The 27,031-nt window shown below is 42.0% G+C and overlaps 1 protein-coding gene across 5 annotated transcripts; it reads right to left on the bottom strand.

Annotated features, from left to right (window-relative positions):
* Nucleotides 1-676: 676 nt before the first annotated feature.
* On the bottom strand, nt 677-27,031 carry rnf157 (ring finger protein 157). Of its 5 annotated transcripts, XM_037080792.1 has the most exons (20): nt 26,453-27,030; nt 22,272-22,390; nt 19,861-19,949; nt 18,967-19,116; nt 16,983-17,100; nt 16,831-16,897; nt 16,691-16,734; nt 15,802-15,849; nt 15,572-15,643; nt 15,288-15,447; nt 13,144-13,256; nt 12,821-13,053; nt 12,257-12,359; nt 12,010-12,118; nt 9,843-10,057; nt 9,696-9,758; nt 9,555-9,603; nt 5,213-5,323; nt 4,172-4,206; nt 2,732-2,858 (listed from the first exon to the last, which is right to left on the bottom strand). In XM_037080792.1, the coding sequence occupies exons 1-19, from the start codon at nt 26,538-26,540 to the stop codon at nt 4,172-4,174; spliced, it is 1,986 nt and encodes a 661-aa protein (XP_036936687.1). In that variant the 5' UTR covers nt 26,541-27,030; the 3' UTR covers nt 2,732-2,858. The 5 variants fall into 5 exon arrangements, with proteins under 5 accessions (XP_036936685.1, XP_036936684.1, XP_036936686.1 ...); XM_037080790.1 differs by lacking the exon at nt 4,172-4,206 and having other exon boundaries at nt 677-2,858; nt 9,843-9,958; nt 26,453-27,031; XM_037080789.1 differs by lacking the exon at nt 4,172-4,206 and having other exon boundaries at nt 677-2,858.

Below are 27,031 nucleotides of genomic sequence, written 5' to 3'. Positions count from 1 at the left end.
ACTCTTAACTCAAAGTGGGAACAGAACTGATGCATCTGGAGAGAAGGAGCTCTGAGAGGTTATTTTTACTGGTGACAAAAATACAAATTGAGCTATGTGGTGGGAATGTTTGTACGGCGCAGAGAGGAGAGAGAGGGAGACCATGTTAGGAAACATGCCAGAGACACTGACCAAAACACAACACTGCTCTGATTAATGAACCTTTCCCTCTCATGTCAACAGCAAATCACTCAGAGGCTGTTTAGATGCAAAAACTTTATTGTCCGTTTGATGTTTTCTTTGACATTTTAACTCGTAATTCTAGAAAAGTGGGGTCGGGACCCTTTCCTTTTGATATCATACTGCGACTGGTGCCAGAGAGCGGCTTCATCGACACCTTCGGACTGTGATCATGTGACTGTTTGCAGCTTGGATATAGTAGTGCAGTACTCTTGACCGTAACAGTTCGGGCCAAGGGAATAGGGAGCCAGCAACCGATACATAACACTGCAGAAGGATATGGAACATCTTTACGTGTGTGCAGTGATCCATCATCAAGTATTTCTACAGGAGGGTGCAGGCTGACCTAGACTAACATGCTTACTCTACTATCGCCTCATGCACCGCAAAGTGTGTTGTCTAGGAAACAGCTAATAGTGCATTAAAATGTTGATATCGTCCCTTTTCAGTTGTTTTGTTTTTTTTTTTTTAACGTGAGCGCATGTGTAAACCTTTACAAATTTTTCACATATTTTTCATCCACATTCTATTAAACGACACAGTGTTTTGCAACAAATTAAAACACAGAAACGGAGAACATCAACAACGAGGTGAGCTATACACTGGAGTTATACGAAACCGAAACAACTAAAAGCTTCACAAATGAGGAGAAAAAGGGGCCCATCGGGGTGATAATAGGCCGTGTATTCACACTGCCGCCATTTTCCTCTGACATGGTGCTCAAAAGTCGTGCTGCTGCGTTCTGAGTCGTATAAATGTAAGCAATCTGAACAATTGATATCATTCTACTGATCATATTTAAAGGTAAAACAACACATTTAATAACTGATTAGTTTCCGTTAGACGACAGCTAATGTTAGCATTCAACCACATTCTAGCTAACAGTACTGTTAGACACAATACAATACAAATGGTGTAAAAAAAAAAATCTGAAATACCAACATGCATCTTGGTGATGTTTGTCTAAAACTGAAAGTAAAACACACAGGATGTAATCAAACGCTATTGTTAGCTAAGAAGTGTTTTAATGCCAACTTCAGCTGATGGGTCATCAAATAAATTGTTTTACCTTAAGTTAAGGCCAAAATGTGCCTCCAGATTTTCACTATCCATTATCTTTTCAGTCGCTGATCTGTAAAATTACAATACAGCAGCCTTCAAGCTTTCCACCCTGAGAGCAATGTTGGAGGAAAATGGTCACCGTTTGAAATAAGGTCTATTAACAGGAAATATGATGGTGAAAAAAATGCCAGCTAACCACAACGTGGCCTAAAGCTCAAATTCACTGTATATTTTTCTCACAATAAATCCCTTTACAATGGCAAAATTAAAAATTAAAAATAACATTTAAACACATCGAGATGTCTGGATCTGGATGTAACAAGCCAGTGCAAACGCAGTTTTTGCTTGAACTGAGAATGAGCATCCTCAGGAGGAGATGCAGCTTCGGCGTCTTTATTGCTCGGTGTTGATTTCCAGTTGATAATACTGACATGCTGAGATGGAGCTGCAGAAGGAGAGGGTGGCGTGGTGAGCATGTGAGTGTGTGTGTGTGTTATTGAAGAACCAGTTTATTTCCAGTTTCGGTGACAATTCAAATGTCACTTACATTCCCCTTCTAAAGAGATCGTCGTCCTACATTCTGCGAGTAGTGTCTTTTTTTTTTTTTTTTTTTTTACATTTTCAGTCCATTTCTGTTCATTTTGGCCGCCATTTCTTGGCTCGTCCGCCACCTTATGAGTCCGACCACTTCTTCTGTGTTCACATTCAGCAGAGGTGTTTGATAAATCATGGGCGGGAATGACAGGAGGAGACATTAGCGGAAGTCGAAAGCTGCATGCGAAGACGGGAGCTCCCTGATCCGAGGAGAGGAGTCGGCACGTTTTAGCTCGGTAGCTTGTCGCTAGGCTTGACTTTGAAAGAGTGTCCGACCTCTCGTTCAACATACAGTTTACAACAGAGAAGAATAATTAGTAATAAATCCGATTGCCGATCACAGTAGCCCCTGACTGTTTGGCTGGTAATAGAGGAGAGGAAAGGAGAGGAGCAGCATGTAATTTTTTTTTCTTTTTTCTAAAGATAGTGTCACAATATACAGCTCTCGTTGGTTAGACCTACAGGTAATAAATAATAATGTAGCAGTCGGCGGATCATTCCCACAACAAGTTATAGGTCACAGACAAAAAAAACAAAGAAACTGCTGTGAGATAAAAAGTGCACAGATGACAAACAGACAGGTGATTCTGTTCCTCTTCCTTCCTCTTTCCGCTCCAGAGGAGTTTCAGCGCCAGCAAAGGCAATCCAGACAGATGAAGGGGGAGGAAGATGAAGGGGGAGGAAGAGGAGGATGAGGAGGACGACGAGGAGGGTTTCCCTGTTCAGTGAGGACAGTATCCAGCGATGCAGCACTATGGCAGGGTAAGAAGAGCTGACTCTGGACGGAGAAGTCTGTGTTGTTTTTTCTTTGTTGTGTGTGTTTGCTTGAGTGTGTTACACAATGAGTGGTCCGCAGCGAGGATGTTTAGGACTCTGGCCGTCCCTGTTCTCAGCCCCTTGCTCCTCCAGGTTGATATTGCTGGTGGAGGTGTGGTGGGGGAGGGGCTCCAAAACAGGCCTGTAGCCCCCAAGGTACATCATACCTGAAGGGGAGGAAGACAGAGAGAAGAGAGAGAGAGAGAAGGGTCATCTTGCAACATTTATCATCCGGAGGAAATCTTCTCACCAGAGTAAAAGAGAAGTTGATATGTATTTTTTTTTTTTTTTTTAAAAAAGGGTGTTTTCGCTCAGCTAAGGTGGATAAGTTGGAGCATCAATAAAATCAAAATGTGACAAAATGGACTGGAAACACACGTAGCAAATAAATAATGAGCAACGTACACGGCAATAACTGTGTTTCCAGCTTGCCACTGGGGTCTGTCTATCAAAACGAAATATGTTGTGAGAAAAACATATTCATCTTCACTCCTGTTTATCATCCTGACTACAGCAGCAATCTGTGGAGGTGACCCCCTATTATTGTAAGTTCTGTAATTTTGACTGTGAAGTGCTGCTGAAGGGGAAATGTTACTTTACATTACAGATAGGAGAGAGGGGAAAAGAGGGGAGGACCAGAGTCTGTAATGAGTGCTGGGTATGTTGAGAGTTGACCTGAATTTAGACACACAGATCGCAGATATTATGTAATATGACATATTGGCACAGCTTGTGGTCTGATGCTGTTAAGCGTGCCTTCACTGCTTTAATGGACTTGAGTGCTACTCTTAATGCAAAGCAAATTAATTAATCAACATGCGCTGCTACCAGGCTGCACACACACCAAGGACATTTTAAAATGTAAAACACATTTGGCACACTCCTATCTCGTGTCCCTAAATGAACTTTTTGGTTATTTCTTTGCATGTGCAGAATCTATGTATGGAAAAGCATTTTAGTTTAGTATTCATAAATCAAAATCTCTCTTTATTTTCTTCCAGTAAATCAGTCAAATATTTCTGATGACTCATGCTGCAGTCTGGTTTGGACAGGAGACGAGAAACTGGGACACTGCAGGTGCTAGACAAACATCAATATCTATATCTGGGTAAAAAAACCAAACAGACTTGCTTGAGTTGTTCCACTGCTGCAATGAGGCTCAACTCCTCTTAAATGACCTTATACTTAGTTCAAAGGGAATGTCTCGTGTATTGAATAGACAAAATAATACCGCAGAGAGCATATAAATAATGGATAACATCAGCAATCAAAGCTACCTAACCTCATGTGCATATTGGAAAAAAAAATATAGAGGAAGAGTCTGTGCTGTTATTGAGAAACGAAAAATACTGTGCGGTGTGATCTTACATTAAATTGAATAATACTGAACAGATGAAAAGAGAAAAAAAATTATATAACAATAAACCATATTATATTTGACCCTGGTGACTGTTTTTAACATCTCGCCATAACTTCATACCTAGTCCTCAATGTGCACTGGGCACGACTCCTCATCTGTCCATCCGAAAGAAGGCGAGAGAAGAAAGAGACACGGAGGGAGGAAGAAAGAAAGAAAGAAAGAAAGAAAGAAAGAAAGAGGCAGGAAGGAAAATGTCCGGAAAACGACAGCAGAAGATGTGAAGAATGACGGGGAAAGGGAAAGGAGAGAAACAAGAGAGATAACAGAACACTTTTACGACACAGAAAGAGAAAAACATGTCACAACATCCACCATAACAGACCAAAGGGGTGAGTCGAGGGAGGGAAGGTAAATCAGGGTGTTAAGAGGGGAGGGGGGGTGATGCCGAGCTAAAGGCTGTGATCGATTACCGATTAGACAGCCGCAACTTTGATAAACACACAGCTTTAGCCCTCATCGCAGTAAACCAAATGTTCGGAAGCAGGGGTGGAGGACAGGAGGGAGGATGGAGGGGCGTGAGGATGAGCTGCAGGATGTTTTTGGCAAAGCAGCTTCGGAGCTGGCAGAAGCTGAACATGAGCTCTGGGAAGGACCAGACTCTTCGTCTCTGTCACATTCACACAAACAGAAAAACGTGCACACACGCAAACGGTAAGGATGCACTCACACACACACACACACACACACACACACACACACACACACACACACCAGGGCTTCAGCTACAAGGGGGAGAGGAGGGAGAGAGTGCACAGCTAACCGCTACTGAAGAAAAAGCGATGAGGCACCACAACACCAAAGGGTTAGGAATGAAGAGAAGAAGGAGGGCGCCAGATCTTCATGCTGGGCAAACAAAACCTCCTCTCTGCTCACTAAAACTGACACTGAAATAACAAATTCAATTTGTTTTCTTGTTTCTTTTACAGCTTTAATTTGTATTAGCATGTTAGCACAGCAAGCTAATGTAAGCCAACTCATGCACTCTGCCTCCGTCACCCCACCTCGTCTTCCTCACCCCTCCCCTCCCCTCCCCACCCCCCCTTCACTCTCATGCCAAGTCCTCAGCTCTCATTGGTCCGTGTTCGAGAGGTTGCCACTCACCGGCGAATCGGCTGTCGGGAGCCTGCTCATTATCCAACCCCAAAGAGGGCGTGTCACAGAGGGCGACGCCCTGATTGTTATTGGCCAACTCTGGACACCTGCTCCGCCCACCTGCAAGCGAGGGCAAAGGTCAAACAAGAGCAGCCAGGCACAGCAGGGGTGGGGGAGGGTGGGGGGAGTGGAGCGGGGCAGGCGGGGTGAGGGGAGGGGAGGAGGAGGGTGTCAGAGGTGGAGGGGTGAGGTCGGCCATGCTGGAACGGCAATAATAAAATAATAAATCATAAATTCAATTTGCAGCTAAGTCTTGTGTCCCATCTTTAATAAATGGTTAACTTAGTCAATAGTTATTTCACAAAAATGAAATGCTTCATACTGTACAGTGAAATAACGACTATTTTTAAGTTTAGCTATCAATAATAAAATGTAAATTTATAGTTAAAGTACGTTTTGCCAACATGTATCTGACTCAAATGTAAGATTTTTTGACACCAAAATCTGAGCAATCACTGCCACCTATTTTGCTCTCATACTCAGTGTCTTTAGTAGAATTATATATTTCACGTGTGGGATATATAACATTTTGAGCTGAGCATCTGAAATCCAGGAATCTGACTCACAAACTCTACATGTGTGCTCCGATGCTCACAGGGCTTTATCTGCAAGATTTAATCAGATAGAACAACGTGTACAAAATGTACAGGGAAGAAAATGATGCTAATTTAGAGATCGCGTCAGCCTGTCTCACTCTCTTGTTCGCTATTAATACAGCAGGCGGGATTTGTGTTTTCTCAGTCTGAAAAAGTTTATTTTTTACATTGATTTATCAGATGACGATATTTTTTGCCTCCAAAAACGAGGCAAGTTTGAGAACAACTCATAATGAAATCTAACAGTAGAAACAGCACTATACAAAAATAGCCTAAACAGTGATCTAATTCTGTTATATAAGTTTAATATAAAGGGTCACATTCAAAGTTTTTCTGTCAGGTTGATTCAATGTATATAAATGAAATAACTGCATATGAGATTTATTAATGGTGACAATAAAACAACTATTTAAAATGCAGTCAGTTATGTAGAAAACTGGAATTAAAACTTTATATTTAACAATTGGATAAACTCATAAGGTTTATGTATAAGTCTGCACTAATTCAATTTAAAGCAGCACTTAACGGAGAAAAGAGGTGATTAAATTTACTGATATTTTTCTTTTACTGATATCTTCATAATAATATCTTGATTGGGTTTTTACTCTACTGCTCACTTCTTCTAAAAACATTTGACATTCTAATATTTGCAACACAAACTACATCGATTCTCTGCAATTTAGCTTTGGTAGCTCACTACGTTCACTCTATATGGAAGCTAAACTAGTAATACTAACTGTCTGAATGTTAAATAAATTAAAGTAATATACAATATAATATATAAAGCACAATCAGATAAGCTATGATATACTACATGATCTGAATTTTACTGACTTACTTTACACCAAACCACCAGACTTGACCTCCTATTTTGTTTTACAGCCGCCACTCTTGTTCCCTTAATTTCTTAGCTAACACTCAACACAGTGTTTGCTGATACTCTGGCAAGACGCACTGGAGGGAATAATCATTGATTTTGGTGTCTATTTCACATTTATCAGAAAAACTGACAAACAAGACTGAAATACATATATATATATATATATATATATATATATATATATATATATATATATATATATATATATATATATATATATATATATATATATATATATATATATATATATGTTTATATATTTATAAACTCTCCAGATCTACGTCTTCCTGCCTTTTTCCAGCATGGCCAGAAAACAGATACTGGCATGTTTTTAAATGTGCAAGTGCCTCATGCCTCCAGCAAGCCTGTAAGTGTGTGTGTGTGCATGTGTGCGTGCGCTAATGAGGAGAAAACTGGCAGAGATGACTGGATGACTGGCAGCTGAGCACAGAGACACGGACAGGCCACATACAGAAGCTGCCTGGCAGCGCCGGTTCAGACGCGCACACACATGTGCGTGCAAACATACAGCGCGTGTGCACATTCACAGTCTGTCAGCAGGCACAGGTCTGCTCGTCCCCTAAAGAACTGAAAGGTCATTCAGTAAACTCACAGGTGCTCAGAGTATCGTTTCAGTCTGGCCCGAGGTGTCCAAACACACACACACACACACACACACACACACAATCCACAGAGAAACTAATTTACATTTACAAGCTTTGAACTGTCTGCTGAGGGTGACCTTGTTGTTTTTTGCCCTACTGTTCATTGACTCACACTCTCAGTACGCCACAACACTTTATTTAGCGCTCGGTGACTCACAAACACATACACACACACTCAGACACTCACACACAGATGGAGCATGAGAGAGCTTGCACTTCATGATGCAGCAGCTAAAAAAAAAACAAGCAAATTCACCGTGCAGAGCTTTTTTTCTGAGTGAGCACACGTAAAATGACACTCCTCGTACACAAACAGTAGATACACAACCACACAAACGTTTAAATAGAGGTGCAAATCATGCAAATGCAAGCCAGGAGCCTGGGTGTGCAGCAGAACCGGGTCTATACAACACAGGATGCCTGTATGTGCTCGTTTCCTGTTGTGAACGAAAAGGACGCTCCTATCAATTGGAATCAGTCGATATTTATTGCTAATTTGCTTGATTACCGGTCATTAAATTCACCAATGAGGAAACACTGATTGTAAAACAGAGGAGGCACATAAATAAGATTCACTCAAACAGACGTTTCACTGCCTGACCGGTCAGCTGTGGATCAATTCAGAGGCCGGATCATCTGAAGGACAAAGGGATGAAAGAGGGTTTTTTTGGGGGGTTTTTTTTCAGCCCTGTTGTATCAAATGTATATGGAATAACTGCTGATGACTAATATTAACTTTACTGGATGAATGAAAGTTGAACTAAATTAAGCGATGCACCATCATGTTAAAAGATTCCATAAGATTTCACTGTGAGATAATGGAAGAAAAATGCAGTCTGGTTATGACTGTGAGTGTGTTTTGTTCTATTCAGACATAAGTAAATAAAAATGTCAGTAAATGTGTTGCTAATGTGTGTGGAGGTGCAGATTGGTAGCCAGCGGAGCAAACCACTGTGAGGAATATGAATGAACCCAATCTTTAAAAAGTTTCGTGTTTTCAATGCATATTGTTATAATAATCAAAAATATATACAATTATATAGGCTATGGAGGGGGACAGCTCTCTTCTATTTCTAAGGGGTTAGGGTTAACCCCCCTTTAATTTCGGCATGTGGGATGAAGTTAAGATAGATGTTGGCAGTCAGAAAATACTTCCAAAGCTTTCCTGGGTAACTAAAGCAAGGAGTGTAGTACACTGACATTGCTTTTAAATTGATATGGTGAACTTCGCAAATTAGCAAGTTACATTCAGCTTATTCACACATGCAGCAGTTATGAAGCAACATTATAGTTAATTAACATGAGTGTTTCTGGCCACTGTACCAATTCATGAAGGGAAATATCTTCGCTGCAACGTGATTCACAACACTTTTTCTCTGAAAACAGCTGCAGCTGAAAACTACGAGAGTGGTGAAAGCAAACCACAACAGTAAAGTTATGGATGAGACATCGAAACAATGTGCTGGAAATTAATATAATGTGTCTAACGTAAGTTTAGAGGATACAACGGTTTTGTCCTTGAAGTTTGGACAAAATAAAACTTGGATCGCTCTGCTATACTTGGAGGAAAAATAGAATCGTTTTTGTTCTTTCCGTCTGGAACTACAGACTCTGGAGAATCTCATCTCTGAATTGTGTCACAGCTTGAGGCAGTTTATGTTCCAATCTATCACTTCACAACTTCAAGACAAGAACCGCTGTAGTTTCTTTGGGCTGCTGGTGTCTTAAGAGTTTTCAACTTCGGGGTCAGGGTCAAGGAGCCAGATCTCTCACATCCAGTTCTGTATCGTGCCCACAAAAGAAGACTACAGAGGAAGAAGTCCTCACTGTGAAGTAGACTGAGGTTCCAGTGCACACACACTGCATGAGAAGCCATTCATTCCAGTTCAGATATTGCATGTTGCCGTGTTTCAGCCAACGTGCATTTCAAAAGGGACTGCCCCATCTAGAGGACAATATCTGACATTTATTCCTTTTATTTTGGGTGTCATCACTCAGCCATGATTCAAAAAGATTTATGGACAGCAACAAATTATCAATCCATACTATAAAGTTTGTATGAAAGGTCTTTTTCACATGGCCTGAGAGCAACAATGCAAAGGGAGGTGAGGGGTCAGCGGTAAAAGGTGAGGAATGGTTGCCATAGTTACCTTTCCCATTAGATGGGGAGGAGCAGTCCTCTTCAGTGACATCATTACCCTGGAGAAACAGGAAAACGATGAATGAGATAAACACACAAAATGAGCATTAATCACTGCCTGTTATGGAAACATCAGGGTGTTAACAGTCACCTCTGAGTCCTGCTCCTCTACAGCCACTGAGTAGTTTTGTTCCTTTGGCTCCTGGGAAAGCTCCTGAAAGAAACAGAGACGGTATAATTAGGAGTTAAGAACACATTTAAAAATAGTTTTTCCTCCGTCCATCACCCGATTCCTTACCCCATCTTGCTGCGACGGTCCTCGGCTCTCCATGGGGGCGTCCTGGTTCTCCTCGCCCTCCACGTCTCCACCGTCGTCGCCCCCGGGCTCGCCTTCAGCCCCGGCCAGGTAGGACCCTGACATGGAGGACATGGTGTCAGTGCTGATGTGGGAGTGCTGCGAGTGGGACGAGGCCATGGACATCACTGACTGGACCAGGCTGCTGCTCACTGGGTCTGGCAGACAGACGGAGACACACATCACGGTCCGGCTCGGGGTCGGGGGATTGTTTTGTTTGTTGCCAGGGGAGATTTCCAATGTTTACATTAAAAAAAAAAAATGTGATCCCTACTGGCAGAGAACTGAACAGTAGGGAACTGAACAACTGAACTGAACAAATTGTTGGCCTTTTGGATGAATGATGAGTAAAGAAACTCAAAAAATTATTAGAAAACTGTTTACTGAGGTAATAAATTAAGTGAGAAGTGGGGTCATTTTCTCATAAGCTTACATACAAGCAGGCTTATTTTGGAAACCAGTGCAGTTAATTTGTGAGTTTAACGGTATTGGTGGCTGTACCTTTTTTACTCGAACGGTGTCATGACACATGTTTCTTACTTTTAGTCTTTATGCTAAGCTAAAATTGCCTCCTGACTACAACTTCCAGTGAAACATGGACACATAAGAGTGGTTTTCATCCAACTCTTTTCAATGTCATTACTGACTAAATATTTCTAAAGCTCAAGAGTTGTTTGTGTAACAGTTCTCTCCAGACTTCTGTCAGCAACACTAGCTGAAGTCAGACTACGCGGGGATTAGCTTTGTAGGGGAGGATAAACATGTTTGAAGTCATTATTTCATTAAGTCTTTCATTCCAGCTGGAAAAACAGTCCTCTCTTCCTGTTTTGAGCGGAAAAGCCAGCCAGGAGATTTCCCATAAAATCAGACCCACTGGCACCAACATAAAACACTGAGGTGGCTCAAGCTTATGATTTATTTATATTAAAATGCTGCATGCAGCACCTGGAGCTCTTTGCTTTAAGCTTTGTAGCCAATCTTCAGAGATACTGCACACCACACTTTCATCCACTTTCTTCCACAAATTCATTTTTGAAAAGACCCTGAAACAAGGAGAAACAAACAGCATGAGAGCTGTTGTCTCAAATTAAAGTGAGATAACTGTATTTATCCCTTTAAGGGAAATAACTTCACAAAGAAAAATGAGGTACTAGAACAGCTGCGTACTACAGATGACTTTAAAACAAATGAGAACACTAAAGACAGGCTTCTTCGAGTAGTTACAGTGATGGCTTTGTTTTATTTATTTATTCCTTTTGGGATAAGGGCCACATGCTCATGTGATATTTATCACCTTGTGTGTGAGATGCGGTGGGATCGCTGCAGGGCAATGCACATTTGCGGAGGAGATTTTGACCTCAATGACGCACTTTGAATTTACAAAAGACAATAAACCAACACCCCAAAAAACACAATTCTTGTTCTTGTGTATAATAGACATTCTTACTGTGCTCATTTCTAATTCATTTTGATTTCATTTTTATCTAAACTTCCTATTTGTGTTTGTTGTAGTTGTTCTCATTGTGATCAAGCGCTACTGAAAATCTATCTGAAGTGACTCATTTTACTGAAGTGATGCATAGTCATGTTCCCCAACTTCCTTCCTCAAGCTCTGATGCATCGTCTGATGTTTCCTCCTATTTTACAGTAAGAGCTGAGTAAATGAAGCACCCTGTTACCATGAATAAAAGTCAATTATATCTCTAGGTTTGAATATTGTTGAATCCATTTTGGATAATGTGAGGCTTTTACAGGCTTAAAATAGTAAATAAAAGGTTTTGAGTTTTAGACTGTTGGTTGGACAAAGGAAGCAATTTTAGGATGTCACATTGGGCTCTTGAAAAATGTGATGATCATTTTTCATAGTTTTTGGGACATTTTATTGACAACGAGATGAATCAATTAATCATGAAAATAATCAAGAGAATATTTGATCATAGATATAATTGTTTGTTCAGGCCCTGGTAATGAGTACATTTGGGCATTCAGGATTTACTTGTGATAATGTGCAATGGTGAAAGGAATGCAGTGTGTCAACAACGGTCCTGACAAGTACAGGAAGACAAACGTGTGTGTGTGTATGTATGTGTGTGAGTGTGAGTGTGTGTACCTTCAGGCGAGGTGATGGTGGAGGAGAGCGGGGTCCCGGTGCAGGATGAGTGGTCGATGGCTCCAGAAGAGGAGAGAGTCAGATTCTCGCTGTCTGGAGTCACTCCGTTCTGTGAAACAACGAGAGCAGCAGTGAGAGAGAAGCTCGCAAACAAACATATACAAACCCAGAATCTGAGATATCAGATACAAGAAAATGTATTGTCTCTGTTTCACACACACACAGATACAAACACACACACACACACCTCCTGCTGGTCCACTGCGAGTTTGTGGCGACAGGCCTCCGATTCACTGCAAGACTTCTCATCCTCCTCCTCGGGAAGCACAGAGGAATTCTGGGAAAGTGACCTAAAATAAATGATTGACATTTGATTAGTTGGTTTGTGAAGATCGTGCATCATCTTATCTGCAGCGGGTTGAGAAGCACAGAGACACACGACTGGAAGCTTCTGACATGTTAAGAGAGAGTTTAGTTTTAGAACAATGCTGCTGCACTAACAACAGGTTATTATCAATTTCCTATAACATTTACTGAGCAAATATCACATTTAAATGTTCATGTTTATATTAATGAAGTTGTAGAATTCAGAAAAAATACTTTCATTTAAAAAAAAATAATATTACACTTTATATTAAACCTAAGCTGCTCTATTTTTATTGTTTGGTTAAAATAAACAAGACCAAAACCAGCAAAAACCAAAACATCCCTCTGATTTCTCAATTATCTCCCTGAGACATCTGCTAATCCAAGCAGCATCATTAAATAATCATTAATAATAAAACAATGTAATGATGTCCGGCAGACTCACTTTGAACCACTCTTCTTGAGCTTGAGTCCCTGACTGGAGTTGGAGTGGTCCAGAGGGGAGAGGGAGCGGGCTGGCGCCGGGTGCGGCTCGCTGCTGTACGGCGGCAGTGCTCCCGTGACGTGGCTTGGACCGGAGTGCAGAGGAGGAGGGGCCAGGGAGGAGGTGTTGAGGGGGCCGTTCAACGCCTCCAGGAGAGACACGGCCTCGTAGCCTGGAGGGATGTGCTCAGACGCCTGCAGACGAGGGGAGGACACTGTTGAGTCTACTGGGACTGGGAAAGGGTATCATTCTTATATTTTCTGGTGTGTTTTTTTGTGTCTCACCGAGTGTTCCTCTGAGTCAGACGTCTGTGAAGTGATGACGGGGTTAAAGCTGGTGGGTGAGAGAGGACTGAGTTTCTTCCTCATGGCTCGGATCTGCAGCAGAGCCCTGAACGCTGAAAGACAGAAATCATATAGGAGATTTAAAACAAACCAGAGATATCCAACATCAATCACACTGACAATGACATTCATACTTACGGAGCAAACCAGACATATTTCAAGGACACAATTAATTAAAAATGAAAAATGAGGATTAAACATTTTACATCAGTCATATTCCTCAATTAAGCTGGATTTTTGTGAAGACCACAGAGTCAAATGAGGCTAAAAGAATTAAGTGCTGTTGCGTAAGATAATCGGTTTTGTGACATGTTGTACAGAAATGAAAAGAACTGGAGCATAAAAGAACAAGTTTCCTGCTGTTGAACATATGTCAGGGCCATATGTGAGGGAACGCAGAAGAGCTCGTCTTATCTAATAATGACTGGGAGAGTTTCAGGTAAAACATTTGAACCAATTTAACTGGAGTACTGTAAAAAGACAAGAAATAATATATCATGTCCATTTTAAAACATCACTGGCTAATAATCTGGATTCTCTTACTCGCTCTAATAGCCTCTGTGTACTCGTTAAAACAGTGCTGCAGGTTTTACACCTGCGCCTCCCAAATGTTAGATTTCAGATGCAGTTCTCTCTGCCGCTTTGAGCTACGTCTTGCATGAGACGGCGCCACTTCAGTTCTTTTTCTGAACATCAGTACTGTCTTTTGGCAAATCAAAACGAGTGCAAATTGCTGGTTTAGCTCCTAAAAATCACCCAGAATGTGCAACAAAAATGTGCTTCTTTTTTTGTGTTGCAAAGCTGCGACTGTGATTCCTGTCTGGTAACAATTTTAGAGAGTTTGCAGATTAAATGGTGACACACCTGAGTCTCATTTCAATTCCTCTGAACCTAATGAAGAGCCAATTAACCATTGTACTATTACTACTGTAAAAAAATAATAATTTAAAAGGGTGGACATAAACGTCATTAGGACCATTGTGGGGTTTAAAAAACCTGGTGGATAATATTCAGAGAAAAAAACTCAGATGATATCAATATCTAACAATTGCATATAACTGTTATCCTAAATACAGTGATACTGTAACAACCCTGGTGAAAAATATGCAAATGTGTGGGGTTTTTTGTTTTCTTTCAAGTTGCCACATCACTTCACTTCACAGGTCGGACCAACCTCATTGCATCACAGACGGCACCGCTTGCCTCGTGTTGATCGCTTTATCAAACTGTACTTTGCACTGATGCCAGGTTATCATAAGCATCCAGACTTTGCCTCTAGCTATATAACAGTGATATCGTTACGTGTAGTGGCCCCTGAAAGCTTTCACCTCATCCAGACCAGATTCTTCTGAACAGGCCCAGTTCAAAGACACGTGTCTTTAAAGTTCAGATGCTTATTATAATATGTTGAGAGAATTTCTGAGTATTTTCTCGTAGATGTTTGACTTTATAATCACAGAGACTCTTGGGTTTTTTTCCGCCCAAAGCTATGACCTTGTAATTTCAGATAGTATTTCAGTTTTTTTCTCCATAAATTGAGAGATTTCTTCATAAATGTACTATTTCAATCTTAGAAATTCTGTGTTTTTAATCAGAATATTACCACACTCCTCTGGCTCCGGAGTATTGTTTGTTTGAGATTTGTCTTTTAAGCTACAGTGGCTTGAATACTCCATTATAAGCGTCAGCTTTCACCAACATAACAATCCTTTTAGAGCACAGGGAACCACTTATGAGTGTTTTTCCTTTATCTTTTATTGGAAAGAATGGCACTTCAAAAATAAGTAAAATATCAGCTTGTAATAAGCACAAAAAAATCTGCCAGTGGAACAATTGCACATTGTCTACATTGTCTAAGTCCCATTGATCTCACTCAAGGACAGAACAGAAAATAATTTACTTGTATTATCTTTTATATCTATCAATTCCTAAGTGGGTAAGTAGTCCCGACAGACAAACGCATACACAATATATTTACAAAGACATAGACACAATAAATGCCTTAAGTTGATTTGATCTTTCCTTTTTTTGACCAGAAATAAGACAAAAATACTTTGCAGTGTTCATCACTGATGTGAACTCACGCAGTCTGCAGATGGGGCAGCAGTTGGCCTGGTAGCGCAGAGTGTCTGCGCAGGCGTTGCAGAGACACAGGTGTCTGCACGGTAGGATGAGTGTGTCCCGCACATCCGACAAACACACCACACACTCAGCGCTGTTGTCGCTGATCTCATCGTCTGCAACCTGGAGATAAAAGGAGGAACGATTTCCAAGTCCGTGATTCATTTTTTACCAAACTGTCACGTCACATCTGATGCCGTCACAGAGACGCGGAGAGAAAAACACTCTCGTGCCGTCTGATGTTTACCTTTGATTCTTGGCTGTTGTATTTGTTCTCAATCCCATAGATCTCCTGCAGCAGATAACTCACTCCATCCACCTGAGGAAAAGGAACACAGAGAAGAATAAAGGCGGTGGCGGTCTCATGTGGCGGGCGTCGTGTTCAAGAGGGAAATCAAGCTTTGGTGTATCTTTGTCTTTCAAGATGTTACACAAAAGGAGGAAGTAAGAAAGAGAGGACAAGGCAGGAGTACTCACCACTTGTTTCTGCTTCAGAGGCTTCACACAGTAGCTCCCGTCCATGTGCTGACAAAGAAAGCAACAGTTGGATATTAATTCACCCTGAATGAACCGAAGTTTGTATTCATTAACATCATTTCATACACATGAAGCCCTTCATATTTATGCTCAGGGGCCGGGGGGATCTTCATCTTTTTATTCTTTTGCACTGTCTATATTTAATTTCTGATGTTCCTACATTTTCATGTTTGAGGTAATAAATCAGTTTTGTCTCTGCTGCCGCAACTTAAAAGACGTGAGGGACTAGAGCCCTCGCAAATGGGCAACATAAGATAAAGAGATGACTTAATAAAACCAACATTTTTTTTTACTATTAACCGTCCTTTGTGTTATGAAGCTAGCTTAAATCAAAGAGATTTCAATGAGGCGAGGCACATACGGAGAGATATGAGGTAAGAATAATGTGGGAGGAGAAAAAAAAAACTAGGCTAAAAACAATCAGAGGCTGGTTTCTGTAGTTTGTCAAACTGATTTGGCCCGTTTGGAGCTGCAGCAGTGGCACAGAGGCAAAACATTTAGTTTGCTTCGTATAACAGCAGAACTTGTTGTTGTCACATTTTTAAGTTTTCTTCAGCATCAAAAAAATCTTGTAATAGTGGTCTGTGCAAGTCTTTACACTGTCATCAATTATCCACAACATTATATAGTATATCAAGTATATCAAATTTAGAGTAATATAAAACAGAGAAAAGAAGAAAATATCCACATTTTTGGAAGCTGGTATCAGTGTTTTTTGGGCATTTTAGCTTGAAAAGTTAATAACAGCAATATTAAGAGCAGATCCCTGCAAACATATGGCGCCTGCCATGTTTCACTGGCTCTTACTCTCATACAGAGCCTCTCTTACCTTTTCAAATGTCGCCAGCAGAATGTGAGAATGGCCCAAATGTTCTGCAGAGAAAAGACAGCAGACACACCTTTTATTTTAAAATTCTGCAGCTCTGCCTTCGCGTCAGACCATCAGGAGTGGTAAACACGGTAACTCACCTTCCCCCTCGTCGACGACGGCCTGCACCACCATGGGGAAAATCTCTTTGTCCATGTCAAACAGCAGCTGAGGAGAAACGCAAGAAGGTGAGGAGAGGAACAAACTAGACATCCATCAGCGGTGTGTATAAAAAAAACAGTTTTGGGCCCACCTCCTCATCAGCCCACTCGCTGAGGTTGACGGTGTGCGAGGGCAGACAGAACTGCTGGCACACTCCCCTCTTGAAGTGCACCGTCTCGGACTGCAGAGAGCTGTCCTGGGGAAGGTAACTGCAGGAAACACACGCACAGTCACACTATTACACATGATGGAGGTGAACGACAGACCAGTTGGCTTATCGGTATCAGGAGATTGTTTAACATATGGCTGCAGAAGCTTGCATAAACCATAACAGCCTATTTCTGTTTAAAAGGGGCAGATACCAGTGATTTTCTGAAGCAGAGAATGAGCAACAGCTTGCAGCATGCATCGTGTCTGAACAGCACTACAATCACACACATCTCTTTATGCAAGATATGCAAATACTGACATGTAACGCAAGATATGTGTGAGATATGCAGTTGGCATGACTCGTGAATGTCAGCATGAATATTTATGAAAAGGTTATTCTCTTCCAGACCAGTCTGTATTTCTTTTTCTCCCCTCTGAAGGTAGCAGATGTCCCTCTTTTGATATTCACTAGGAGTGTAATACTGAGTGATAGTCCCTGCCTTTCTGGCTTCCCCTCGTGGGGCCGTGTGTCAGAAAAGAAAAAGGAGTGGTTAAACAGAGAGAGACATATCGTTTCTTGATACCGTTTGAAGAGTGCCGTGAATTGCAAAGATTAAAAATCGTTTAGTTTTGTGTTAAACTGACACTTTCTCAGAAAATGGTCGTGGCACAGTTCAAACGGGATCGAAAAATGATTTTGTCGTTCACTTCCATACATATTTTCTGAAATCAGGTCCCATGATGATCCACAAGAAGGGGCATGATTCAACCTTTTCTCTACAGACACGAACTCACTCCCTTTTTCCAGATTTGGAATACGTGTGCCACAGAACTCATCGGGATCATTATTTGTGACATGACTGGAGGCGAAGAATCGCTGTGGCACTAAACACTGAGTCATCAGCCCGCTGTGACCGAATTAATTCTGCTGATAGCCTCCGAACAAAATCTATTAATTTGTTGATGTGAATTTAATCTGCATCAGTTATGTCTGTCTGATACCAAATCAGCTTAAACGAGTAAGTACTGCACTCTGACAACATTGTCAGATTCACCATAGACAGTTTGAAGATCAAAATGGATGTAGCAGGACAAGAGACAAAAGAAAAAAGACAGATGCCAATAAACATTTTATTCTACATCACTTCTATGCATGGAAATCCTTCTAGATATTCCATTCACTGAACTTACACTAATGCTGTCATCTAAAAATTCATCCCACCCCGTCCCCTCAGGTGCTGCCATTGTTGTGTGACATCTGACAACTGCTCCCTCGTGAAGTTGAGGGAAGTTAACGAGTAGAACCATCGACTTTGATCGTTTTTTCTCGTAGGAGATCGGAGATTTTTCAACTCCGTGTTGTCTGGAATGCAGCAGTAGACGCGTTATGAAAGCTGCAGCTAATGTAGTCTCAAGCAGAGATGAGGAGCAAGCTACAGACGTCTGATGGGATCACTTCTTCTTCTAACCGCACAACAACAGATGTTTTTTCATCTACTTATACTCATCTTCAGCAATAATCAACCCTGAGACAACTGATCACACTTGGCTCAGCTCCCTCCGGAGCCTCAAAAGGCTTCAAACGACTCAACATTGATGCGTAGAATCTGCGCAGCGCCGCTTTGACAAAGGTCACCATCAACCGAGGCATCCCTTGCTGTCTTTTACAGAAAGAGTGTGATGGCAGATGTCTTGCAGGGTAGCCTCGAAGGATGCGCCTGCCGCATACAAATTGCTGGTGCGAAAATATTTTGAATTAAATTAACCAAATTAAACGTTCGTGCTCATCCGCAGTGATTGCAGACTCTTGATTGCAGGCACTTCAGTGTTCAGCAACAAATCAGCGGTAATGAGGCTGTGATTTCAGGAGGCTTCACAACCTTCACAGACACAGAGGAAAAGACTCGGGGATCATTAAAACTCACACTGGCACTCCATTGTGAAACTCCTCTATGGCCTGGTAGTAGATGGTTATGGCCACCTGCGTGTCAGCGTCGAAGGTGAACTCTATGTTGTAGCAGGCCCTGTTCTTCACCGCCGCCTCGTCACCTGGCAGCTTCAGGTCCTCGCTGCACCTGTGAGGGGGAAGAGGAGGGGTGGCGGGGGTCGAGGAGACAAGGACGAGGGAGAATGTTCTTTAAGAAGAGAACAGAAATCTGAGCAAGAGCCAAACTGAAGTGTTTGAATCATAGAGAGTATTTATAAAGTGCTTTAAAGGGGAAATATGTAAAAACAGGAGGCAGCAAGTGTGCCTATCCCTAGAGTAGCTATGCACTAACTGCTGCTATCTGTAGCTGCTGTTAGCAAGTTAGCTCAATTAGCTGTGCATCTAGTGGTCCAGCCTGGATCTCGGAGAACCAGGGGAGTGTTGGTGTCTGCACGACTAACACAGGAATGTTGTAACGGAACAGGCTGCTGCTGGCTTGTTAGCATGCTAACTTCAGCTGATAGCGCTGCAACTCGATACACAGACATCTTCTTTTAATGTTTTCAACTAAATTTCTTACATATTACACCTTTAAGCATTTAAGTGTGAGCATATTTCTTGTATGTGTTTGTCACGTTTTCAGGAGTAAGGGACAATTTGTGCTTTTATTTTGTTTTTCCATTTTCCATTTCTATACTTTGTTGTGTTTTTTTTCCACGACTGTGCCTCAAGAAAATGGAAGTTTGAATCACACCAGAGAAAAACATGCATGATTTGACGCCACACCTTAAATTGGCTGTTGTGGCACATTCCCTAAAAATAGCCCAGTGGACATAACATTAGACAGCAGTAATGTAATGAGGGGTTATGTATGTATATGAGAGGTGCGTACCGTACGAGCCGCAGCGTGTCCTTGCGGATGTTTATAAGGCTTCGTAACGTCTTGACTGGTTCCTGAGGTGGAGGGGCTGCGTACGGGAACTGAAAACAAAAAGAAAACAACTTATGGATGTAAAATACATGTTATGAGACATGAAGAGTAGCGGCATTCATCTTCCCCTCGGCCGCCCCTACATTCCTCTCCTCACCACAGAGCGTTCAGGGTTACAGAAAGTTTAACCTTAGCAGCGTTTCGATTGGGTCAGCAACCAGCGAGATCCGTGCTGACAAGTGCTGAGCCGGGGCAAAAAATCTGCTCAGATTGTGTCTTTCCAGGGACGAGGCTGACACTTCAGACAGTGTTTTGGCACATTTATGCACACACAGGGACCGCAGGAGTGTGAAACAGTTCAGGGTCAAACAGTCACTGACTTTATTTGAAGCTGGTTAAAAGACCAGATGGGTGAATTTTTACCGCATCAGGAGAATTTTTGATAAGGATGTGACACACCTTCTGTGATTGGCTTCATCATTATTCAGCGATATAAACCCGGTTTAAAAAATTTGAGACGTAACCTTTAAACTCGACCCAACGTGCGGTTCACTGCTCAGCTTGTTGTGAAGCTGCTGACTGAGCGTAAAGGGAGAGCCGAGCTGGTCTGAGGATCAGTGGAGGAGAAACACGCAGGATGTGGTCAGATACCTCCACACTACAACCCCTCATCTGTCTGTAATGTGTAAGTATGTTTGTGTGGCGGTGAATGGCACCATATTCAGCGCCATTACACATCTGGGCTCAGCGGGAGTCACGCCTGTAAACTGCGCAAACACACACAGGGATGCTGAAAAGAACCATTCATTAGGGAAACTCACAGGCAGCACTGCAGGTCTGGTAACACATTAAGAACCATGAAACATCAGAGCAGCAGTCCGTGTTTCTTCTCACATGCTCGCACTAAAATAAAATGTTTTTTTTCCTTTTTTTCCATTTTTAAATGCAGGCGAGCGTGAGTAGATGTTTTCTGAAAACATCACTTCGGGGACGACTGATGTTAGCGCTAGCCATGTGAGGCTGTAATATAGTCTAATCTAATCAAATCTAGCATACATTTAAATGTATAGATGTGTTGTTTTTTTTAATTGGGCCTTATTGAAGGTGGGCTAAATTACGTCTTGCTGTCGGTACCACTTTGCAGTAAAATGTTATGCTTCCCTGTTGGTTCTACGTGCTGCTTCTCCACACAGCCGGAGAGTTGATGGTCACTGACTAGGAATAAGTACCTCATACAATCCCACATCCAAAGAAGAAATTCGATCTTGCAGTAGCGTTTTGGGTCAGTGTCAGTGGACTTCATAAATATCTGCAGAAAAAGCTGTTGTGATATTTCAGTCCAGACCAATATGGTGGACCGACTGGCACTTCCGTCCACAGAGGCACTAGCCTGGCTAAAATCCATTCGGTATATCCATCTGCTTCACGCAGGAGCTTCTGAAAACCCCTAAATATAGCTTCCACCATTATCATATTTGTCGAGCAGCAGCAGGAGACCGAGAACAACAATTGCGGTCGGATTCAATGGCACCATCTGCTTGGAAACCACCAAACATTATATAATGCTGGTAAAGCTCGGTCACACATGTGAGAGAAAAAAAAAAAAAAGAAAAAAAAAACATCACCAGCTGAATTCTGTCCCCACAGGAGGATTTTAAACACCCACATAATCGGCAGAAAAACTGCACTCCTAATTTTAGCCCCAGTCTAGACAGAAACAGCAGTGCGACTGAGATTAGCACAGGGATGGAGCAGAGTTTCCTCCATATCAGCTCCTCTTAGCCAAATACTTTGGCTCCCTTCAAGCCTTTTTGGTCTGTGTCAAATTCTGTCTTTCCTCTCCGGACTTGAGCTCTTTTTTGATCCGCGGCTCTCATTAGTTTGACCTTCAGGTTCGCGAATCGGTTGAACAAACGAACCCTCCGGGAGGAAACGCCACTTATCATCCTCTCCAAGCGAGGAGCGAGCAGACTGTCATTTCACTTTTAATTAGTTTGACAGGATGAGACACTGAAAGAAATCAGTCACAGTCTGAGAGCCTGTTAATTGCCACTGCAGGAGTCAGAGCAGCTGAGATGTATCAACTCCTGTTCGACGAGGACGAGACATCTGACACCTCTGTGATGCCGGAACGGTTCATCAGTCGGTCGATCGAAGCAAAACTGCACAACCAAGACATCTATCGAGCAAAACTGTCAAAAAGTGCGCTGTTCTTTTTCTTGTTAAATGAGAGGGTTTGCTGCTTTTTCTGTTTTATATCAGAAATTCAAATCTGAGCATCAACTGGCCAATCTCCATCCACTGTGGAAGATCATGTGACGGGACCAAAAGCTCCTGAACGGCAGAGCTTGTTTGTGTGTGAGGACACCTACCGCCACAGGTCTGGTCCCCAGGAAGTTAAGGTCCGTGTTTTCCCCGAACAGGTAACCCTCCGGATGGGTTGAGTCAAACTTCTCTCCCCCCATGATGAAATGGCTGGCGAAGTAACTCCCTGCACGAAGACAGACACACTTTTTCAGACACACTTAACTTGAAAATACCTCACATCGGCCGAGATTAGGATAAAAGATTAAAGGTGAGCAGAACGTGGTTAATTTGGCGTATCTGAACCAGCATTGAGGAGGTTTTGTTTGGTTGTTGGTTTGTGAGCAGGACTGCGCAAAAACTACACAATCGATTTCCACGAAACTTTAATGGAGGATGGATTTCTGTCCAGAATAGACCCAAGTCAGTTTTCGAACGGATTGAGGAATTTCTTATCACTTTCTTTAACACTGCAAGATATGGTGTTTGTTTGTTTTTTTGTTTTTTTACATTTACGTTAATTTCTTTGTTGGAAATGAATGTAAAAGTATCATGTGTCCAGAATATTCAATAAAATCGGTTCATTTGTATTATTCTAAATCCAAACTCTTACACCTTTAACCAACGTTTTTCAGCGATTCAAAAAGAGAAGTTAACAAAATGGCAACACGGCCTTATTATGCTGCAAGTATCTTACTCTGTTTCAGTTGATATGAGTTGCTATGCACAATAAATAATGGTCCCATAAATGATCAGCCCAATTTCTATCAATGACCATATGTATATCATTATCAGTGATATTATAGCTGAGGAATGGAGCCAATGATATCCAATGATATGAAGCCAAACTGATGTCACTGATTTAGCAAGTGCTGCATTTACGCACAGAGGGAGCAGAAGAAGATGAAGAAGCTGGGAGGAGCCACAAGGTTTAAAGCAGAGAGCCAAACATGTTGTCGAAAGGTGGACTTTTGTTTTCACAGTTTCAGATGATCGTATCGACCCTGAGCCCTGAGAAGCAGGTGATCGTTGATTATCGTTATCGACTTAAAAAAATCCAAAATCGTGCATCCCTGGCAGTAAATTATTTGGCTTTTAGGGCCCAATAACAGCGAAAAACACTGTTAAAACCTGAAATTTTGTGCAGCTTATTTTACCCACCTGGCATAAAACATTTATTTTCCCTAAAAGAAACTGAATTATTTAGCTGCACCATCACCCAAAATACCTCCAGTCTCTGCAACAGCCAAATAATCTCAAACTGCCTGATCTCAACCACCAAAAGCAACAAGATTTATCCTCAAATTGTCAAGAAAAAATGTAATTTATGACACTAAATTACATCACAAAGCAAGCTGTTTTCTTCACTTATTCCAAAAGGACAAACTTCCTGGGTTTGTAATCGGCCTGCAGCTTGTCCACCTGTTTACCAAGACCTTGGGTAGATGACAACAAGGCTAAATAGACGTTCCACCTTTTAATCACAGGGTGAGCGGTTATCATAAGACTGTAATGGTGGCTCATGGTCTTTAAATACACGCTGGAGAGGCTGGTCACGTATCAGCCGGCCTGCTCCGTCTCCTCTCGCACGTATTAATGCCGGAGACAAGGATCGGTTCGGATGCTGTGACCTGAAAGCCGCTCACGCTTTAGAAAACCTCCATGACACGACAAATCACAAGCTAAAAAAAAGCCCCCCGTTATTGACGCTCCCCTCCTCTTTCTCTCACTCTTCATCACCTTATTATTATTTACAGCAGGTGGGAGAGGAGAGCTGGTGATGAGGCTTTGTCACCAGATCCCAGAAACAGGAACTGGGGACTGACAGATCGGTTTCACCAGCAGCCATCGCCACCGACACCACCATCGCCACTCCTGCAGGCTGCAACCAGGACTGTTATCATAAATTCACACAGCCTGAATTGTGTCGAGAGGGGTGCTGATGGCAGCCATAAGTCAACAATTACTCTTCCCTTCCATCCTTCCTTCAGCACGTAATATCACTATAAATCTCAAATATTATCAGGAGATCAGAATATATCCTAACATATCTGGTCTGATTGTCATAAAACTGCACTTACATGTGCTGATTCTGTTCCCACTCGCATTTTGTCACAGATTTTTAATTTACTTTATGTGTCTGCTGGCCATGTGATTGAAAAGCAACAGCCCTGTCTCTCCTCGATGCAATTTTTTTTTGACGTAATATTGGATTACCGCTAAGCCCCACCCCCACCCCCCGAGCACGGCGCTGCAATCATGAAATGTCTCACAGAGGGACAATAACAAGACGGATTGAAAACACACGGGTCAGTCTGAGGTGCGGAGTGTGAGTCACGTGAAACTGAGTCAGGTTTGGGTTTTGAAACAGGTGCCGGAACGATACCTGAAATCATGTATCAAACATTTTCCATAAGTGATTAAGCAAGTTGTTCTCGGAGGAAAATAAAGTCCCCTGAACACTGCTTGAAGCAAGAAAGGTGGCAGAGTCCGCCACATATAAACAAAGTCAAAACAGTATGAGATTGTGAAGATCTTTCTCTTCAGGTTAAATTTTTCCTTGTGCACCTTTAACATGTTCATAAAATGAGCAAAACCTCTCAAATGCATGTGTATATTTGTTTGACCCAATAATGCAATGTGTACATTTAGCAGAATTATGAGTTTATTTAAAAAATCACTATTCCAAGAGTCTGACCAAGTGCTCGTTTGTGGACAGATTTTAGGAAGAGCTGATGGGTGAAAAATGTTGACGCACAAATGTCCAGAAATCACAGGTTTCTGCCTCCTTTCTGATTCCAAATGAGAGATTTTGCATGTTTTTAATCTAAAATAACCTCTGATAATAATATTAATATTTTTCTGTTCTGGACTGTTGGTCAGACAAAACATTAGAACATTTTTCATTATTTTTCTACAGTTTAAATGACCAAATGAGTAAATAATCAAGTAAAATAAGAACTGTGTGTTCTGTTTTTAAATTAAACACACTTAACAAAGAATTTATCAACATTTTTGACTAATGACTAAGCATTTCAATCATTTTTAGGCAAATGCACCAAATATTTTCTAGCTTCTCAGATATGAATGTGATCACGCTTTTTATTTGCATCCTCTTGAGATCCACCATGACTTATTTATCTGACAGACAGAATGAAGCATACTGATGCCGTCAACACAAGGCTCCCTGCTAATAGATGATCATAGTCATAAATAATAAAATAATAAAATGAATATATATGACGATTCACAATGCAGATAATATTTCCCTGCATTTGTTGCTGCCAGTGTGTTTTTTTAGTTTTTAAATTAAACACAAATGACACAGTCATTTAATTGATTTCAAGCAAATATTTTCATTCCAGCGTCTAAAATATTATAATATTATTATAATAATATAATATTTTTTACATTTTCTTGTTTTTTTTTATCATTATGAATTGAATATCTTTGGCTTCGGGACTCATCGTCAGACAAAATAACAGCTTTCAGGACATCGGCCTCAAATCTGGAAAACTATTAATTTACTTTGCTACTATTTTGACAATTTCATCAACAAATTTTGTTTTGCTTTTTTTGGATTTCAAATAGGACTGCAACCAAATGTCTTCTAGATGTGATGGAACTTTTCTCCTGCTGCTGCTACTGCTGATGGTGATGATGGTCTTTTTATTCGCGTCCTCTTGGGATCCACCATGACTTATTTATCTTACAGACAGACTGAGGCAGTCTGGCTTCCCTGCAACTAGATGCTCCTAGTGGATGCACCAATATAAGGCATGCAAAAATCTAAGCAGCAGCCATCAGATGAATATAAAGCTGTGGAGCCACAGTGCAGATGTGTTGGCATGTACCTACATGGACTAGACAGGTGCTGCAGTGCCAGAAATACACTAGAATACGTGATAAATATGATGAATAAACATGGAGTAAAGGCAAAGTTATCCTCTAAGGGGGGAAAAGGAAAAATCATGTAGGGCCCTCCTCCTCCTCCTCCTCCTCTTCTTCTTCCTCCTCTCTCTCTCTCTCCACAGGTAGCTCCTCCAGGTTACAGGCTCTGATGCCCTGCAGGCCTGACTGTAATCTGTTGGTTCTGATGGTTCCCCTCATAAATCACACAATCAATCATCTGCAGGGAGACATGGATGTGGTGCCCGCAGCCCTTCTCTCTCTCTCCCGCCCCCCCATCCCCACCTCCCCTCTCCCTCTCCCTCCCCCACCAGTTGTGACCTGTTGTCGGGTGACTTACCAGATTTCGGTGGATAACGGTACACCGAGTTGGACGGGATGTCCACTTCTTCCACGCCTATGTTCTGTCTGCTCGTTAAAGCGCCCATTTCCAGCCGAGTGAAGAGCACGCGGGTCAACGGGCATAACACTGGAGCTCGGCTTTGTTCGCGGCGTCTCCTTCACTCCCGAGTCCGACCATTTAATCCAGTTCGTGCTGCCCTGTCCATTTTCTGTCGGCTCCGAGCCCCGCCGTGAATGTGACCGTCCGTGGAGCAGCAGCAGCGGCAGCAGCAGGGGGAGGAGGAGGAGGAGGAGGAGAAGGAGGAGGAGGGGGATTAGTGGTTGTTCTCTGCTTATCCCTCCCTTGTCAACAGCTCGTTTTTGTTTTTTTGTTTTTGTTTTTTCTAAACAGAAAGAAAACAGCCGTCCGAGTCGCTTCAATGACCGTTAAGCGCTCTCATCGCTCCCCGTCCGAGCCCCGGGTGAAAAATCTCTCCGTGCCCCGGCTTCTCTTCGCCTCACGGGCTACGAGTACGCGGCTGCCGTCGACATCTCCCGGCCCCGCTGGATGTCGATCATGTCCCCCCCCGCCCGCCCA

Source organism: Acanthopagrus latus, chromosome 20, assembly GCF_904848185.1.
Source record: "Acanthopagrus latus isolate v.2019 chromosome 20, fAcaLat1.1, whole genome shotgun sequence".
Taxonomy (NCBI): domain Eukaryota; kingdom Metazoa; phylum Chordata; class Actinopteri; order Spariformes; family Sparidae; genus Acanthopagrus; species Acanthopagrus latus.
This window is presented reverse-complemented; position numbering and strand designations above follow the sequence as displayed.